At 46.9% G+C, this 19,905-nt stretch overlaps 1 protein-coding gene across 1 annotated transcript in view; it reads left to right on the forward strand.

Moving 5' to 3' along the window:
* SLC12A8 (solute carrier family 12 member 8) overlaps window positions 1–19,905 on the forward strand; it is a 134,862-nt gene that overhangs the window by 77,844 nt on the left and 37,113 nt on the right. The window contains exons 6-7 of the mRNA XM_055316244.1: window positions 4,106–4,219; window positions 19,030–19,117. Coding sequence (XP_055172219.1) covers window positions 4,106–4,219; window positions 19,030–19,117 — 202 coding nt within the window. The remainder of the gene's footprint in view (window positions 1–4,105; window positions 4,220–19,029; window positions 19,118–19,905) is intronic.

A 19,905-nucleotide genomic window follows, 5' to 3' on the forward strand; every position in this document is an offset into this window, starting at 1 on the left:
TGGGCAGGATTCTTCACCTCCCTGAGCCTGGTGTCCTTACCCCTGATCTTGCAGAGCAGCCATGAGATCAAGGGTGACGTTGTAAGGATTTGGTGCCCAGGAGCCGGCCCATGGGAGGCCACTGGTCGTTACGTTTGGAGCAGAGGTTGCCCTGTGATGTCCCCGGGGAGCCCGTACAGTCCTGTGCCCGGAGACTCCTCGCTGCCCAGCAGGGACCGCAGTGTGAACCGTCGGCTGCGGCGAGGCAGGGCATGGTGGGAGTAGGTGGGGGGGTACGCTGTCGGTGTATGCAGGCAGCCCCTAGCATGGGAGTCCTGAGCCTCGGGGTCCATGCCCCTCAGGGGGGCTTCAGAGGCCGGGAGCCCACACATGATGTGTCTGTGGGGACAACTTCCATCGGATTCCCTAGCGGGGGCCACAGCTACAAAGATTAAGAACTTTTTTCCCAGCATGAAGACCCACTGGAAGAGGGCACGGCAGGTGGGGTCTGCTCAGCCCTGTGCCCTGGATGTGTCCAGCCGACCTCACCCCAGGCCTCAGCCAGCAAATGCACGCCAGGCAGGGACATGAGGCATCCACCCTGCCGGAAGCTCAAGGTTCAGCTGCATCAGATTTGGGGCGGGGGAGAGAGACCAGGGCCCCAGAAGTTGTGGTCGGACTAGTAGGGCCAAGCCTCACTGAAGGCTGGCTGGGGACGGGGACCGGAGGTGTGGGATTGTTAGGGGGTAGACGCATAAGGGAAGGTCAGAGCAGAGGAAACGAAGACGATCCAGCATGCCAGCTCCTGGAGCTCCTTCTCATCCCCTGGAAAGTGGCACATATGAGGGGAGGGCCCTGAGGTCTGCCCCTGCCCGAGTGGGCTGGCCAGAAAGTCATCGAACGATGTCTCTAGGCCTTGAATTCTAGTTGGAGGGTGATTGTTGCAGGATCTTATGCACAGACCTTGGGCTGTGTCTCATGGACACGTGGCTGAGGTGCTCTCCCCCCCCCCCATTTCTTTTCTTTTTTCTTTTGGTCCTTATTTTATCTGCCCTATCTTGATACTTATGTTTTTCTCATCAATCAGTTTGAGAAGCAGGTAGAGTATGGATGGAAAGAAAAAAAAAAAAGAAAGAAAAGAACTTGTTTACAGAAAAGGAGTCTAGGGAAAGTAGGCTTTTGGTCCTGGCATGTCGTTTGTTTGTTTTTCTAAAAGATATTATTTTTTATTGGTAAGTTGATTTTGCTTGTGAAAGGCAATGTGGAAAATCTGTAAAAAAGAAAAAAGGAAAAGAGAAATTGCTCATAATTGCATTAAATAGACATCCATACTTAGTACTTTAGTATGTTTCCTTCTAGTCTTTTCTTACATGCACAAATTAAATTTTTTTTTTTTTGCTATCTGTACTATAAGAGGTGTCCAGTTTTCTTGCTTCACACGTATCATACGTAACACGGACAATTTTCTGTGGTACTAAAAACCCTTTATAAACATTTCAAACACTCCAGGCCCCCATAGTTGGATGTTTTGACTCCCCATTTTACATCATTAGCGATAAAGCATTGACCGTGTTTTTGTCCGTAAAGTTCTTTTCAAAGTTTGGGTGATTTCCTTGAGGAAGATTGAGAAGCACACCTGCAGGAGAGGGCTGGCTCGGCGCCGTCGGTGCGCGGTGTGCTGGGGGCTGCGTGGGGCTGCGTTCACCGTGGGCCGTGCAGAGGGAGGGGACGAGGCCGGCTCCTCACAGGCCCTGGCGAGAGCCCACGGTCTTAGGCCCTCAATCTGTGGATCTGCTTGTTGCAGATCAAAAGTCCTCCTGGTGACTCATCCGTGGGCAGAGCCCTCAGGCCTGGTGACCGAACACCCACCTCCCTCCGAGTGGCCCTGGGGACTGCCGAGGTCCCTGGAGCCTGAGGAAGGGCTGCCCAGGTGCCTCCGGCCCTGCGTGCGTGTGCCACCAGGCCCGTGCACCATTCCAGCTTGCCTGAACTCCGCTCCAAGACAGGCTGGGCTTGGTTTTCACCTCAGAAAGGCCAGTCAGTGGGGTCAGCCAGCGGATAAAGTCAACTCAGCCATTATTGCTTTTTTGTTAATGAGGGGAAGACCAGCTGTGAAGATGCCAAACCATTCAGAAACGTTGCACAGGACTTCACATCTAGGGCGAATTCTGTGTTCAGGCAGAGGAAAGCAATCCACAGTGATTCTAAGTCCTCAACGGACCCCGAGGGTCCCTTTCTGAGCTTTCCTGTATTATTATTATTTTTTATGAAATATTTTTCCTATTAAGTTATAAGTCTTGGAAGCTGTGAAAAGCACTGGCAATCTCATTGGACTCATGAGCAAGCAGGAGCTCTGTTGTGCATGGAAGCTCAGAGGGAAGCTAAGCCCCGAGGTAGGTGGAGGACAGTTGGGCAGGAAATTCTCTCACCATAGCTCTAGGGGTTGGCTGGAGTGATGGCCAAATGCCCATCCTGTGTGGCTGTGGGGGTTGAGGGAAGGGAGCAGGACTGGCTTCTCTTAGACTGTAGTTGACAGAAACAGACCAACTCATTCCCAGAGATGAGATTCAAAAAGCAGAGTCTAGATACCTACCCTGGGTGTTTTCAGGCCTAAGAATGCTTGACTTGGATCTTAAACTCGCACAGCCCACTAACATGTCCACAGATGCTGTTCAAAGTGACCTCTTTTAACAGAGAGGCAAAGTAGGCTTGAAGCCACCTGAAAAATTTTATTGAAGTTAGGGTACAATTGTTTAAAGTGCTTTGAAGAAATAGGATCTGAGACGTTCCTGCTATAAAGTAGCCCATGAACAAGGCAAACGGAAAGCATGAATTCAAGATGTGCCCATAGCCAAGATCTAAGAGAAAGATTCCTCTTCATGTGACCTGTATTTGCTACCTGCCTCTTGTGTGGCAGGCACAGCGCTGGATTCTGGGGGACAGAGCTGTGGAAGGCTGCATTTCTTGTCCCGAGGAGTCTAGCTGGGGAAAGATCTAACGTGGCCAGTCACAGTACTGAGAACACGTAGGAGGAATCCATTCTGATTCAGGAGCTGATGTAAAACCCAAAGGAAGTCGCGCTTGAGATGGGCTTGAAAAGTGAGCATGGCATTGGGGCTTGGAGAAGTGGGAGAAGGGTCTGGAAGGCCGGAGACACAAGGGATGGGTATTACTGGTGTTCTTGGGGAGAGTCATCTGCATGACTGGGGGGCAGAGGAAAGGAAAGGAAGAGCAGGAGTCGGTGGCGTGCAGCCTGGTGGTCGAGGGCGTTGATTCTCATCGTAAGGAATTTGGACTATGTTCTGCAGCAAAGAGGGACCCATGGCCGGGGTTCTGAACAGAGAAATTAGAAATTAGAAAATCAAAAAATTGATTTTTTGGGATCCCTGGGTGGCGCAGCGGTTTGGCGCCTGCCTTTGGCCCAGGGTGCGATCCTGGAGACCCGGGATCGAATCCCACGTCGGGCTCCTGGTGCATGGAGCCTGCTTCTCCCTCTGCCTGTGTCTCTGCCTCTCTCTCTCTCTCTGTGTGTGTGACTATCATAAATAAAAAAATAAAAAAAATTGATTTTTTTAAATTAACGGAAGATGCATAAATGCATGCTCCATGAAGGATTTCAGCTATGCTGAAATCTATCAAGAAAAAAGAAAGAAAAGAAGGAGAAAAAAAAAGCTCCCTTTCCCAGAGGTAACTACTGTTCTCCTTCAAGGCATTTCATCTGCCTGTCTCTAGGGGTGTAGACACGCAAAGTCAGGCCCTGGAAGTGGGAAGGCTGATTCTGTTGGACTTCCTGCTCGCTCGCTCGCTCTCTTTCTCACACACACACACACACACACACACACACACACAGCCCTGCCTTTTAATATTTAAATGTATATAAGATAGGACTGTAATCTGGGGAAGCCTATATGCTATCTTATCACTTAGCTCATTAAAAAAAATTTTTTTTTAGATTTTTATTTATTTATTTGAGAGAGAGAGAGAGAGCGCGAGCAAGCGAGAGGGCACATGAGTGGCAGGGAGGAGCAGAGGGAATGGGAGAAGCAGACTCCCCACTGAACAGGGAGCCCTCCTTGGGGCTCGATCCTTGGACCCTGAGATCATGCTGTGCTTTCTGTTGTTTCAGAGCATGGTTTTATTGGCTATTCGCCGGAACTGCTATGGAACAACACTCTGCCAGATTACAGTCCTGGAGAATCTTTCTTCACGGTCTTCGGGGTGTTCTTCCCAGCGGCTACAGGTACAGTAGTTTGGGTGCTCTTGCCCACCCACGTGAGGGGTACGAATGCTTGGTTCCGAAGCTCAGCATTGTAGGTGGCCTGCGTGTGCTCCTAGGATGTATGTCTGACTTGAGAGGTGGCCTTAGCCTAGTTCATTATTCCCGAAGGCCTCCCACATTGTTTCATCTTCCCTATGCTCCATAGCTATGTATTGAAACCTGTTGGCCTACTTAAGAGAAGGGATATTTTTCTCTTAGGGCTGAACAGGATGGATTCCTCAGCAAGACAAGCTGCGCCTTCCACCCTGCAATGAGCATAAACGTGGTCTAGAAACTCCCCTCTCTCTAGCCTAACCTGTATGTCTTCTCCCAGGAGGCAGAGCAACGCTATATTGTCTTCTCACTGCGCTGGGTGTGGGTGAAACCAGGATCCTATGGACAATGAATGAATCTCTTTAAGCCACATTCCCCATTTTTCTGGCTCTCCAGTGGCCAGGGATGAGCTTTCCAAAGCTGAGATCGCTCTAGGACCCTGGCCTAGAAGGTAGTAAGCTAACCTTACTTATAGACCATGTTGACCAAACGGTCTATAAGAAATAACCATTTGCTAGTGACCGGGCTTGTCCCAGAGCACAGACTGAGAGAAGCGTTTTACTCTTGGTCAGGTAGTGTTGATGCCCTGGATTGTGTTTGATTTCGTCTCCTTCTCCTCGTCTCCTCCTGGCCCTCTCACTTGCCTTTCTAGGTACATCCTCTTCGATGCACCCATTAAATGTTGGAGTTTTTCAGGCTATGCCCAGGCCCTCTTCTCTTCTTTCTCTACTGTTCCCCTTAGAATCTCATCCACTCCTGCTGTTCAATGGCCACTCACAAGGCTGATGACCCCTAGACCTGTACCTCCAGCCTAGACTTCTCGGAGCTTCATACGCTATGCTCAGTCGCTCCCATGACATCATCTGTTGGGCATCTCAGACCCAATATGTTCAGAGCCAAGCCCACCGCACCCATCCCCCAACTGGTTCTTCTCCTTTTCTCCTGATCTCAGGAAAGGGCACCTCCATCCAGATAATTGCTCATGCCAATGGGGAGTTATTCATGCCAACGTCCTCTTTCTTACCAGTACCCTCCCAGCCCTGTCAATTCTTCCTCCTAAAAGAGCTTTTTCTTTATGTCCTACCTCTGTCCGCTTCTGCCACCTGAGCACTCTGGTCCAAGGCTCATCTCTCCCTGGATCACTTCAGGGGTTTCCTACCTGACCCACGGTCCCCACCGCCTCCCCAGGCTGGCCACAGAAGTGAGGTTGGAGCTAGGCCTCAGCGGCGGCAGGTGGAATCCTGGTCCACAAGTCCAGATGTGCCAGAAATAGTGCATTCCTTTCGTTTTTATGAAATGCAAAGGGTTGGCATCTGACTCTAAGCCTTCATTCTGCCAGGACGACTGAAAACTCATGTCAGTCCTTCACCGTGGCTCCACAGTGACCTGCCATTTTGTTCTGAGGCCTTAGGGTCTTCTAGCTTTTCATTACTGAACGCAGAGCCAGACCCTCTTGTTGTACTGTCTGCACATCCTACGGGCTCTCTGCTGCTTCTGAACCAGCAATCTGAACCTGGGGGCCCTGTGTAGATGCTATGCAAGTCCCAGGCCCTCCTCTCTAGGGTCTTGTGGGGTCCCTACCAGTGTTGACGTGGAGGGTGCCCCAGGTCCACACTGCTCCAGATCCTATGCACTTCTCTCCTGGCCTCCAGCCCCAGGGGCAATCTTCTGTAGCAATATGGCGGGCACCCCGCCCCGGGGCCAGCTTTATGGGCACGAGCCTACGCATTCACACTGCACCCACTCTCAGAAGGGCCCCACGCTTGGTTTAATGATTCACTCTTGCTAAAATTCTTAGTAATTTTTGAACAAAGGATCTTATTATTTTTATTTGCACTGGACCCAGCAAACTATGTACCAAAGTTTATTCTTATCCCCCCATGCTTTTCCCACCCGTTTTGTTTCTTCTTCTTCTTCTTCTTCTTCTTCTTCTTCTTCTTCTTCTTCTTCTTCTTCTTCTTCTCTTCTTCCTCTTCCTCTTCCTCTTCCTCTTCTTCTTTTTAAAATCTGATATTTTGGGATCCCTGGGTGGCGCAGCGGTTTGGCGCCTGCCTTTGGCCCAGGGCGCGATCCTGGAGACCCGGGATCGAATCCCACATCGGGCTTCCGGTGCATGGAGCCTGCTTCTCCCTCTGCCTGTGTCTCTGCCTCTCTCTCTCTCTGTGACTATCATAAATAAATAAAAATTAAAAAATAAAATAAATAAAATCTGATATTTTATTTATTTATTTTTAATTTAAATTCAATTTGCCATCACCCAGTTCTCCTCACAGCACATGCCCTCATTAATGCCCGTCACCCGGTTACCCCGTTTCCCCCCACCACCCCCACTTTCTTACCTCCTTGATTATCTAAAGTCTCCTAAGGGCTCAGGCTTTGGAGAAACAGAACTCTTAACAGGAGTTTGGCAAATTCTGTTTCCTCTTTCCCCGTATCTCCCTCAAGGCAATAAAATATAGGTCAACTTCCCCTTGAATGAACAGAAAAGGCAAAGGGAAAAATACTAAATAGAGGGATTTTTTTTAAAAGTTAACATTCGAAAATATTGTCCCGCCCTCCCTCCCTCACATGGGTAGAGCACACATTAAAGAGGCTTCCCACCTGAGCATTTCCTGGGTCCTGGTGGTGAGTCCTGAGGCCAAGAAAGCTGGGGCCCAGACGCCAGGTTGACAGTCACACCTGAGGCGGGCCATGATCCTTCTTGACTGGCAGCGCCCTGGGGCAGGGGGGGGGGCGGTGTTCTCTGACACCTGAAGGAGGTTGTGTCAGTAATGTGACCCTGCTAAGCCCCTCCACACTGCTCCAAGGTTCTCCTTCTTTGCCTCCCCAGACGCTGTGTCTTAGAAAGAGAAGGGATGCCTGAGAGGGGGCAGGGAGTGCAGGGCCCCCCTTCAGGATTTTTCTCTCCAGCCAGGAATTAGCAGTCTGAGGTTTGAAGAGCCCTGCAGTAGCCCTGCGGCGTCCGAACGGGACCGACAGCAGCTAGTTCAGCAGCTCTCAACTTTTTGTCTTTTTAGTCCATATTCATTTTTGATAAGGACACTAAACCCCTTACCTACACTAGAAATTCTGACCTGCCTCCTTGGACCAGAGAAGGGTGTGTTTGTCCTTCCTTTGGAAAAGATTGCTACCTAAGAATATTAGTCAAGTTTGATACTCTAGAGCTTAAATTATGAAGATCTTATTCTGTTAAATTCCAAATATAAAATTATAATATTGAAGAAACTATCTATGTAGACTTTGTTTTGTTCTTTCACCCCACCTCTCTTAGGAGATGAGCTTCTCTGTCCTCTGCTGGCCTTTGGCCCAACCAGGTTGAGAATCATTGATCCTTGGTGTGACCAACTGGGGAAGGAGGAGCACAGAGAGACTTATGAAGGATTGCTAAAGGTCACCCAGCTCATTAGTGGCCGGAGCTGGGCCACCACTATGCTGTGGAGCATTGCCTCCCTGGCTCTCTCTTTGTTTTCCAGGGGCCCCAGTGTAAACACGGTAGGCAGGACGAACAATTTGTGTCACTTGGCTTTCCCCTGGCAGATGTTCTGTTAAGCTATGAAAAGCATGGATGATTGACAGTTTCCATGGCGATGGATTTGCCAAGGATTAGCTCTGAGTGAGTCATGGCTGGGGCTCCCTCCAAGGCCATCCTCTTCTGGAACAAGAGAACCTCCCTGCTGTGGAGAGGGGAGAGGAGTTTGGAAGAATGGACAAAAGTCCCCCCACCCCGTGTCCCCATCTCCAGTCAGAGACGTATTATTTAAGTTACTTCAGATATTTTATCTCAAGGGTAGGTCAACTCCTGTCAGGAGCAGCTGAAAACTAGGTTGCAGCGGCTTCTCTGGATTTAGGAAGCTTGTGCTCGTCCTGTCCTTCTCCCTGCAGTCCACCACGCCCTGTGGCAGTGGCTGCAGGGTGGGGCTGGGCCCTGGGAGTAGGTTCTCCATTTGCTTTGTTTCTTAAAGTACCTTCCTTCTCCAGGCGATGATAGCAACCTTGCCCTGAGAAACCAATGTCCGGCCCACAGGATTCTCTCTCCATCTCTCCATCTCTCCATCTCTCCGTCTCTCCGTCTCTCCATGTCTCCCACACACGAACACACACGGCCACTCCAGGGACCACAATACCTGGAAGAACTCAGAGATGGAGATTCACTGAGAATGGGGTCCCCAGGTTTAAGGAAGAGAGAGCCTCAATCAAGGGCAAGCTAATGTTGGGGCTCACCCCACTGTATTCTGATGAGCAGGAATGAGAGAAAAGGAAGCTTTGTAATTATTATACTTTTATTTTTACAATTCTTTTCCCCCTTATTTTTATAATTATTATATTTTTATTTTTACAATTTTCCCCCTTATTTTTATAATTTTATACTTTTATTTATTTTTTATACTTTTATTTTTAAAATTCTTCCCCCTTATTTTTATAAGTATTATACTTTTATTTTAAAAATTCTTTTCCCTCTTTTTTTATAATTATTATACTTTTATTTTTAAAATTCTTTTTACCCTTATTTTTATAATTATTATACTTTTATTTTTATGATTCTATTTATAGCATTAACTTCTAAGTTTATTAATGTAATTCTAAACATCAGTAAGAATCCTTAGCGTTAAGCAGCCTACTACGTGTTGCGCCGTGCCAAGCCCTTTACATACAGTCTTTTACTCAGCCCTCCCCACAGCTCCCCCTGCTCTGATTAGGTGCAGATTTAGCCTAATGCTAATGAAGCTCCGGCTTCAAGGTCCGGGCTTCAAGGTCCCTCCCTTGCATGACCTCCTGCTAAAGCCCTGTTCTTAATTCCATATTCATACATCTGTGTTGTTTTTAAAGTGTCAGACTCCATAGAACCTGGTTCCTTCCATGGGTTCAGTTATTATCCCATTTTCCAGGCCAGAGAACAGCAACACAGAGAGCTTAGTTCCCCCAGGTCAGCCAGACAGCGAGCGGTGGGCCCCCCTGCTTCCCACCTGCTTTGGAGAGGACACTGGAAGGGAGAATGCACACTGGCGTGGAGCTGTCCCCGACCCCAAAGCCAGCAAATCCACCTGAATCCTGGCATTAAGTGTTCCATTATTTGACATGGTGTGTCTCAGCAGAGTCTCTAAGGCATGGAGAGGGTGGGGCCTGACAAGTTCTGCCAGGAACTCCATCGCCAAGAGGAGATGAGAGATTCCTGCAGGAACAGCTAAACAAACCAGCCAATAAGCCAGGTGTGCAGAAGGAATGGGTTTAGGAATCAGGCAGAAGGTAAGGAGAGACATCCAGGGTCTTTAGGAACCTAAGGGATTTCCAGGTGAAGAGGGGAGCCTATCCCTCCCGAGTGGACATTTATTTAGCACCTACTAGGTACCAGGTGTTCATTCTAACTTTACAGCAGTCCTGCCAGGTCAATAATCTGATCCCCACTTGCAGATGAGGAACTACGCTGCCTCCAAGCAGTGGCAGACTGCTTCCTCGGGCACGAAAAGCAACAGATCAGATGTGCGAACTTTGGTGCATGGATATGCTGCCTTAATGATAAAGAGTAAACTCATGAACTTCAAAGAAGGAAGAAAATAGGCAGAAGAGAAACAATTAAGCTAGAGCTGGAGGAGAAAATGAAAGGTTTTTAAAGGACACAGATGTGAATTGAAAAGCTCCCAGGAGGACGCTTGGTTGCTCCTTGAGAAAGAATAAGTAGTCCTTTAATGAACAACTAACAGAAAGCAGAAAAGCCTAGAAAGACTATTAGGCTTTTTTACCCCCCTTACTCATTCTCCTTTTCAGCAACAAAGAAGAAAATAGGGTAGGAAGGGGGATTGTGATGCTAGGCAGCAAGCGAGGGCTTTGATCTGTGCGTGCTGGGGTTGCTGCGGGCAGGAGGACGGAGCCACGGTCCTGCAAATGTTGTAAGCAAGCGGTTACTTGACATTTCTGACTGGTTCCTTTTTAACCGTGGGCTTATGGTTGAGATGTCGAGGGGATGAGCCCCTCTCCTGGCCATCCGGGCCTGTTGTTAGGCCAGACATTGGCAACAGGGCACCAAGCCCACGCCCCCTGTTCACCTGGTGTTGCCCACCAAACCCGTAGGTGTAACGTCGGTGTCCAGGAGACTGGGTGGCGCTGGCAGTCTAGCCTCGGAAACCCAGGCTGGCGAGGTGATGGCCAACACCATGTTGCCTCCATGTAAAAGCTGAAACAACAAACATATGAAAAGGCTCTAGAACTAGGGTGCAAGACCAAGTCGGAAGACTTAACCATATGAAGGGAGGTGTTTCCTGAAGTCACGGGGCAACAGTGCACAGCCTGCATTATCATCCTCGTGCCCGGAAAAATAGAGTTTCGAGTAAAACTGTCAGCTGCTTCCTGGAACTGGAAGTGTAAGATCTACGAAGAGGGGAACTGCCCTCAACAGGCACAGACTAGTGATTTGGACCTGGCGATGAAAGTACCTGTGGGTAAACCGGGGTGGAGTGCTGATCAGAGCTGATCGGTTTGGCCTTCTTGTTGGGGAGGGAACCCCAAGTGAATCATACGGTTACTCTGTTATAAGAGGGAAATCCGAGAAAAGTACGGGTGTTAGAAATCAAGAAATTGTATGACATAGTGGAAAGAACTCTGATTTGAGACCAGGAGACTTGACTATAGTGTTGCCATTGGCTCGAAACTTGGGCAAAATCACTTCTTTTTGGGTCTCATTTTCCTCATCTGTAAAATAAGAGGTTGGAGTAGTTGACCTCTAAGACACCTTCCAGCTTTAAGAATTGCTAATTCTAAGTAGCCATTTTAAGCGATTTTAGGAAGCCTCCCAAGAAAAGCATAAAGATTAAATAGGAATTATAAAACGGACACAGCATTGCCCAAACTGTGTTCCATAGAACACTAGTAATGAATAAAGTTTTTCATTTTAAAAAGTGTAAAATTGTTGAGTAAGTTTTAGGAAACATTGTGTGTTACATTTCTCCTTAGAGATCAATAATGAAAATTAGCATATTGTAGGCACTGATAAGTCCAGCAGTAAAGACCTCTCTAACCTTGTTTAATCAAGATTTCTCATGCTTTTAAAAAGAAATATCTATAAAACATCTGGATACCACTGGGATCCCTGGGTGGCTCAGAGGTTTGGCGCCTGCCTTCAGCCCAGGGCCTGATCCTAGAGTCCTGGGATGGAGTCCCACGTTGGCCTCCCTGCATGGAGCCTGCCTCTCCCTCTGGCTGTGTCTCTGTCTTTCATGAATAAATAAATAAAATCTTTAAAAGACAGGGATCCCTGGGTGGTGCAGCGGTTTGGCGCCTGCCTTTGGCCCAGGGCGCGATCCCGGGGAACCGGGATCGAATCCCACATCGGGCTCCCGGTGCATGGAGCCTGCTTCTACCTCTGCTTGTGTCTCTGTGCCTCTCTCTCTCTCTCTCTGTGACTATCATAAATAAATAAAAATTAACAAAAAAAATGTTTTAAAAAAAATCTTTAAAAAACAAAAAACATCTGGATACCAATCTCTGGGAAATAGTATTTGTTCTACTACACCCGCCCTAAATCCAGCTCTAACATTAATGATAGTATCTTAAAATGGCACCAGAAGCTGATGGGGAAAGCCAAACTAGAGAATCTCTGTAATACTTGACAAGCATGGGTGAAAAATTACAAAATCAAAATAATTTTTCTAGAGCCAGCTGACAAGCAAGACATCTCTAATTCACCAGAACTAGTGATTGTCTGCTCAGGAATTGTGTAGTGACACAAGGGCAAAATTCTGGAAGCGACAGCCTTAGTGTGCAAGCCAGTCTAAAAGGTGTGCACAGCCTGCCCACGTCAGCCTAGCAGGACTGACCCGCCTGGCGGGCACCTCCCTGGCTTTGGTGCTTTGTGTCCCTGGTACCGGGTACCTACCTCCTGGCTTCTCTGTTTTGTCAGAGAACAGAGCCAACAAAGCCAGCGTCCTGACCGTCTGGGTCTGGCCCGTTCCTGAGCGTGGCCTTCTCCGCGTCTGTCCTCTCTGCTCCCACTGACCAGGATCCCAGTGCCCAGCCAGCAGGACCTGTGATCAAAGGTTGGGTCGTCGGGGTCCTCGACGGTGTGAGAGATTCGTAGGAGAACAGGGCTTTGGTTAAGAATGCAGAACCTGTTTGGAAGCAGGAAGCACTTAGGATTAATCAATCACTTCCCTAGACAGAGCGTGTATACCAGTGTTCTCGTGCGTCTTCCTAAGTGATCCGATGGCGCACAAGACAAACGATAGGAGGTACTAAATGGCAAGGAGTAATGAGCATATGTAATCCCACAATGTTGAATGAACGTGCATTAAATTGCTAGGGGCTGGGGGCAGAATGAGGCTGTTGTAGATGGTGGGAGGCAACGTGGCCAGCCCGGGGACGGACCAGCAAACCTGGTGACAGGTGGGAACCTCTGCAGGGGGTCAAGTTAGGAGGTCCAGGAAGGGCTGGTGTTAGCAGATGAAGGTAGTGGGGTCTGGGAGTCAGGTGAAGGTGGAGATTTGGCCAGGGATGCCCTTGGCACCAGATTGTTCTGGCAGCAAGCTGTGAGGCCCTAGCCTTTGAAGAGAGCCTCAGTGACACGATCTGGTCCCAGGGACACTGGTCAGAGTGAGGCAGGTCCTGGGCATCCTCTTTTTTTTTTTTAGTTTTAATTTTTAAAAGATTTTTATTTATTTATTCATGAGAAACACACAGAGAGAGGCAGAGACACAGGCAGAGGAAAAAGCAGGCTCCATGCAGGGGCCCCACGCGGGACTCGATCCCGGGTCTCCAGGATCATGCCCTGGACAGAAGGCAGCACTAAACCCCTGAGCTGCCAAGGCTGCCTCTGGGCATCCTTTTTTGATCCAAATAAGATTTGCACATGACAAAAAAGAAAAGCCTGCAGAAGCACTTATGATATAGGCCAATAGTCTCCCACCTTACCCGTCACCACCCCAGATGTCCTTCCACAGGGACACACACACAGTTTCAATCATTTTTAGCACTTTGGGAGCTGGCTATGTATTACCAAGCAATAAGCTTGAACCTGTAACTTGATTAATGAAAGACATAATCTATTGGCTACAGGTTAAGAAATAGGGTTTAGCTTATTTACATGCTCCTCCATCTGCTTCCTAATTTTTAATACTTACATTGCTTTTTTTGTTGTTACCTTTTCAATTTTAAATAATATTCTTTTTTTTTAATGATTTTATTTATTCATTCATGAGAGACAGAGAGAGAGAGGCAGAGACACAGGCAGAGGAAGAAGCAGGCTCCATGCAGGGACCCCGATGCAGGACTCGATCCCTGGACTGGGATCATGCTCTGGACCAAAGGCAGACGCTCAACCACTGAGCCACCCAGGCGTCCCAATTTTAAATAATACTCTAAAATCTCTGTTATTTTATCAGTTTTGGGCTACATTACTTCACTCTTTATCGTTGGTGTGGAAAATTGAAATTCAGTGTTGTGTTTTAAGATTAGTGTATTAGAGTCCTATTTATTTTATGTGTAAAATATTTTTACAAGGAATACTTCAGTTATTGTAAGGGAATCCCTAATTGTAAGGGAACCTGCATACTTTTTTTTAATTTACATTTTAGAGCAATATCAAGGAAGCCATAACAAGTTGACTTTTAGCCGTTTAGTGGGCAAAATTGCACGAAAACTGTAGTCTACCACTTTAAGTGAACAAATAGAGTTACACATACACAGACACACACTCAAATCTATTAAAGATTTTTTTGTCTTAGGTTTGTAGGTCAACAATCTTTGTAACTTCAAAGACAAACTGCTCAATATTCTTGGGAATTTCTTTGCTCTTTTTAGCAAAAACTTAGAAATTCTCCTTTATGATAACAAGATGCAGAGTAAGCTTAGAATTAGCTTAAAATGTATTGCAAACTGGTATATAAATATTTGCTAGCCTTTTCCTTATCTGCTTCCCAAATGTAACGGCTAGCTTGAAAGTCATTGCTAGAATCATCTTTCACGTTTTCTTTTCTTTTCTTTTTTTAAGATTTTATTTATTCATGAGAGACAGAGAGAGAGAGAGAGAGAGGCAGAGACACAGGCAGAGGGAGAAGCAGGCTCCATGCAGGGAACCCGATGTGGGACTCGATTCTGGGTCTCCAGGGTCAGGCCCTGGGCCAGAGGCGGCGCTAAACCGCTGGGCCACCCGGGCTGCCCCTTCTTTTCTTTTAAGATTTATTTATTCATTTAGAGAGAGACATACAGAGAGAGAGAGACCTCAAATGGGAGGTGGAGAGGGAGAGAGAATCTCAAGTGGACTTTGAGCTGAGCACAGAGTCCAAGGAGGGGCTCCATCTCACCACCATGAGATCATGACCAAGAATCAGTAGCTTGACTAACTGAACCCCCCAGGTACCCTCAGATTTTCTTATTAAACTAATTTGAAGGTTGTAACAGCCAAGCCAGATCTGAGTGAAAGATCATGGGACTAATATTTTTGTTTTTCAACACTACCATGAGGGGATCCCTTGGTGGCTCAGCGGTTTGGCGCCTGCCTTTGGCCCAGGGTGCAATCCTGGAGTCCCGGGATCAAGTCCCGCATCGGGCTCCCTGCATGGAGCCTGCTTCTCCCTCTGCCTGTGTCTCTGCCTCTCTCTATCTATCATGAATAAATAAATAAAATCTTTAAAAAAAAAACACTACAATGAAAATATTAGTGCTTTTTACATGCCCTCCACTTCTCTCTCTCTTTTTTTTTTAGTTCTAATATCAGTTAGCTATAGCTTTACTTTTATATCGTTGTAGTAGAGAATATTCATATTTTTTTTGAGATTTTCTTTATTTATTCATGAGAAACACACAGAGAGAGACAGAGACACAGGCAGAGGGAGAAGCAGGCTCCATGCAGGGAGCCCGATGCGGGACTTGATCCCGGGACTCCAGGATCACACCCTGAGCCAAAGGCAGATGCTCAACCACTGAGCCACCCACATGTCCCCATATTCTATTTTGTAATTAGAGTTATGTCCTGTGTGCTTTGTCTCTAGGTCAATTTTCAGATGTTAATAAAAACTGTAAACATGCACACTCTTATGAGTGTGTAGCTGTCGTTTGGTAAAGAGTGAAGTAGTACCTAGAATTCCATTTCTTTTGCTGTGATTCTGGTGTGGTCCTTGTACCATTTAGGGGAGAATTTTCCTAATATCATGGCCAAACAGGTTACTTTTTCTTATATTCCATCAGCTATGTAAAATCATGTCATGACATTTTAGTTTGAGTCGTATTTATTTATTTTTTTATTTTTAAAGATTTTATGTATTTACTCATGAGAGACACAGAATGAGAGAGGCAGAGACATAGGCAGAGAGAGAAGCAGGCTCCCCGCAGGAAGCCCGATATGGGACTTGATCCTAGACTCAGGATCACGCCCTGAGCTGAAGACAGATGCTCAACTGCTGAGCCATCCAGGCGTCCCAATGTGAGTCATATTTAGACATTGCCTCTTCGGTTCACTTTTCCTAGAGTTTCAATAAACTTTCTTTTCTCTTGTTGCCAAAATACGCAGTTTAGCACATCCTTAAAATCATTGAGTTTGTCATGCTGTTGGCTGGGTTGAATCCAGTTATAGCCAGAGGCATGCATTCTGGCTCCCCCCATCCACCCACCCACCCTCGCCCCACTTTCTGCTTCAGCCCCTGCTGGTGTCTGTGCAGTAGCAATTGTGGTTCTGGGATTTTACTCCATCCCCGAGTCATTACCACTCTTTCCTCAATCTCATGCTTTCCTCCTTCATGGGTTATAGCCTAATTTTGCTGAAGTACATGCTTTAGTATCTTTCTCAGAAATGAGATGTAGGAGGTAAATTTTTTGAGCCCTTGTCTTCTTAACTTTGCTTTCACTTACTTGCTAATCTGACTAAAATTCTAGTTTCAAAACAATTTTTCCTCAGACATTTAAAATTGGCATTCCATTGTTTTTTAGCATCCACTGTTGCCAAAGAGAAGTCTAATTTTTGTTCCTTTATAAGTGTTTCATTTTTGCCTTTGGAAAGATTTAGGATTTTTCCTGAAATTGCACAGTGCTATGTTTAGGTGTGGACGTTTTAAGTTTTAGTTTTTGTGCTGTCTCTTCTATGGGATCCTTCAACCTAAAGACTTGCGTCTTCAGTTTAGAGACATTTACTTCTGGATATTTATTATTTATTTCTCGTTTACTTAGCTGGTTATTTTTTTGTGTTCTCTGTTCTCTCTTTTTGGATCTCCTGTGCATTGGGTGTTGTGACTCTAAGATAGCTCCTCTGTTTCTCCTGTTCTTGGCTTAAATCTTGTACCCCTTTATCTTTCTGTTCTCAATTCTGGGGTACTTACTTAACTTTATCTTTCAGATCCTCTATTGCATTTTTAATTTTAGTGATCGTGTTTGTAATGTCCAGAAGTTCTTTTTTTGTTCTTGGATTATTTCTTGTTTTCATTGCACCTTGCTTTATAGATAGACTCTTCTTCTTGGACGTATCTGGAGCTACTAATTGTGTGTTCTTCAAAACTATCGTCTGTGTCCTGATTTATATGTTTCTTCCAGCCCAGGTTGTTCTATTTTTATCAGGCATGTGTTTGTTGCTGGTTTTCATCACACCCCTGGCAATCTTTGGTTGCTGACGTGGATTCCTGGCCGTAGTGTGTAGGTCTGTGTCCCTGAAAGGGCTCTTCCTTCACAGGCAACTTGATTGTGACACATTTGTGAGTACAGCCAGTTCTGGAGGAGGCCTTCATTTTGGGTGTAGATGTCCACACTAGCAGCCCTGGTTTTCCTCAGGTTTATTCAGATCCTCTAGAGAAGTTTTCTAAGGCTTTCTTCTTCTTCTCTTTCACCCTGGGCCACTTCCTCCATTCTCTGTGTTCTAGACATCTATAACAACCTTTCATCTACTCACAGCTCTCCATTCTAGACCTGTTTGCTTATGGGCATGTATGCATTTGCCCCCATCCTACCCTTTAATAGGATCTTGGGAAAAAGGGAAACAAGAGGAAAGAGAAGGTGCCTAATGTGGCATTTTATACAAAAAGCCCTTTAAGAAGCCCCCATTTCAGAATGATCACAGTAGAAAATTGGGACAATATATATAAGTGATAAAATAAAAAGTGATCTGTTTTTCCATCACCAACCCATTTAAAAATCTTTAACATTTAAAAACATGTCCCAGTTCTTTTTTTGCTATGCATGAATTTTTCCATTGTCTTTTTTTATGACAGTGGGATCGTGCTATATGTTCTGTTTTATAATATGCGTATGAAAATTAAACTATTGCTTTTAAGTAGCTTTCCATGTCACAACATATCTCTGACAACACAGAGCCCCGGTACTGACAACACAGAGACCCAGTATTTATTGAAAGATACATCATCACTTATTTAGCAAATCCCCTACTGGTAGACACGAGGTTGTTTCTCATTTTCACTAGTAGAGAAAAACATTTATAAACATTCCTGGCTACATCTTTACCCATATCCTTGACTATTTACTGAAGCTAAAGTCCCAATAGTAGAACTGCTGGTCAGTGCATGTGTAGGTCCCAAGTGTTGGTCCCCTATTCAGGGCACCCTTTGAAATAGGCCCACATTACTTCTCTGGCTGCGTATCTTCACTTCCCCCCCATTTCCCCTGCGCTCCTGCAAGCATTATAGCAGGGGTGGTAGGAGCATAATTTTCAGAGTCAGACAGAGTGGGGTTGAATCCTGCTTCCCCACTTACTAAATGTGGCCTTAGACTATTCTAATTAACCTCTCTGATTGCCTTTTCTAAAAAAACAAACAAACAGACAAAAAAAAAAAAAAAAAAAAAACAGGGGAAATAAGTCCACTTCTCTGATGTGGTCGTTGAACAAGGTAAACCATGCATGGGAAGCATTAGCACAGGCCCTGTCAGTGTTGAAAGTGTTCATAAACCCATGATGATGGAGTTAGAGCCATCTATCTCCCTAAGCTGATGTAAATCTTCCCGCAAGGCCACGCTTAAGATGCACCCACCCCTCTGTGGGACCTTCCTGAGCAGGACTTGTAGAGCACTGCCCAGCTTGTGGGCAGGACCTACTTTTGATGTTCAGGACACATTGTCTTATTTCTTTCTTCTGTGGGTGAGTATGGACAGAGGAGAGGACCCTGCCTCAGCATCCTGCACCGTGGCCTCCTTCCCCATCAGGATTAATTATGACTTTTCACAAGTGTTCTTGGGAACACAGGCCATGATGAAGAGGAGCTTGGGACTCAGTGTTGGTAGCATCACGGTTGTTCTTTGGAACTTGTTTAGAGTTCTTGTGTAGAGCCCTTCGGTCTCTGGCTCTGGCTGTTGGATGAGACCTGCTCCTAGGACACCTGAAGCCCAGTGTAATCAGTGGGCAGCAGAGGCGAGGAGCTCTCCAGAGGAGGGGGCAGCAGGTGCTTTGCTAAGCCTGAGCCTCCCCAGGGAGTTGGGGGTGGGGTGGGGATGGTGGCAGAGCTCTGTATGTGGCCACAGGACCTTTGTGCAGCCTTCCAGATGTCTCACTCACCCTCATTACTCTGCACTGGGCCATAAGATGCTTTTGTAGCCAGTAGGGCTTTCCTCCCAAGCATCATCCAACCCACAAAGATCCCTTTCATGCCCCTCGGATGCCTCCCCAGTTGCCAGGGGAGATTGAGAAGCTCAGTTGCCAGAACTGCAGATGGAAGGGCTTGCCGTGGGATGGCTTCCAGGAGAGGGCCCTGAAGAGGGGCAGGCGATTCGTGGAGTGGAGCACACTGCTCACCCCTCTCCCCTGTCTGAGTGTCTTTCAGGAGTCATGGCCGGTTTCAACATGGGGGGTGACCTCAGGGAGCCCGCGGCCAGCATCCCCCTGGGCTCCCTAGCAGCTATTGGCATCTCGTAAGTAAGTTCCCCTGGTGGCAATCAGCTGGAGACAAGGAGAGAAAACCCCAGGCAAAAGAGGGGATTGCCCCTTTTGTGCTGGGAGTGCCCCAACTGTGGCCAATCTATTTCATATTCCAATTCTCCTTTTAACACTCAGCCGGCTGGAAAATTCACGTCTGGTGGGTTCAGATGCTCGCCCTTTCAGACCCCCTGCCTGGGAATGCGGGAGGTGGAGGATGGATCCTTTCTTTCCTTTCTCCTTAGCCTCCTGCTCCTCCCCCTCCCCCACTTCCATTTTGAACTTGGGGATTTTTTTAACCGTTGACTTGCCAGGATCCTTGGGAGGAACGTAAAGGTGGAAAGTTTTGCATTCACACAGGTGGGGGTTTCTATCCGGCGCTGCTGCCAGTGGCTGCGTGCCATAGAGCAATTCCCTTAGCTCCCTGAGCCTGCGTTTCCTTCCTTCTAAAACGGGGATGGTGGGAATACGTGTGCCCCAGAGACGTGGAGCAGATACCATGAGTGCGTGAGGACCGTAGCAGGCCGCTGGCCCCCCGCGCTGGCCTCCCCTGCCTACCCGAGCCTCTCAGGCTTCCTGGGTTTTAGTTCACACTGTGCCGCCCACACGAGCAGACTGAGTGGCCTTGGATCTGTTTCTGACCTTCCAGAGTCTTCTGTTTTACTCTCTGCACCACCGCCCTTCACTGGGGGGGACGCAAGAGGCATAGACAGGACGCTGGCTTGAGAATTTAGAGGTGCCTGTATTATTTTAACCAGGATATTAAAAAAATATTAATATGTGT

The sequence above is a fragment of the Nyctereutes procyonoides genome, unplaced genomic scaffold (genome assembly GCF_905146905.1).
Source record: "Nyctereutes procyonoides isolate TBG_1078 unplaced genomic scaffold, NYPRO_anot_genome, whole genome shotgun sequence".
Lineage (NCBI taxonomy): Eukaryota > Metazoa > Chordata > Mammalia > Carnivora > Canidae > Nyctereutes > Nyctereutes procyonoides.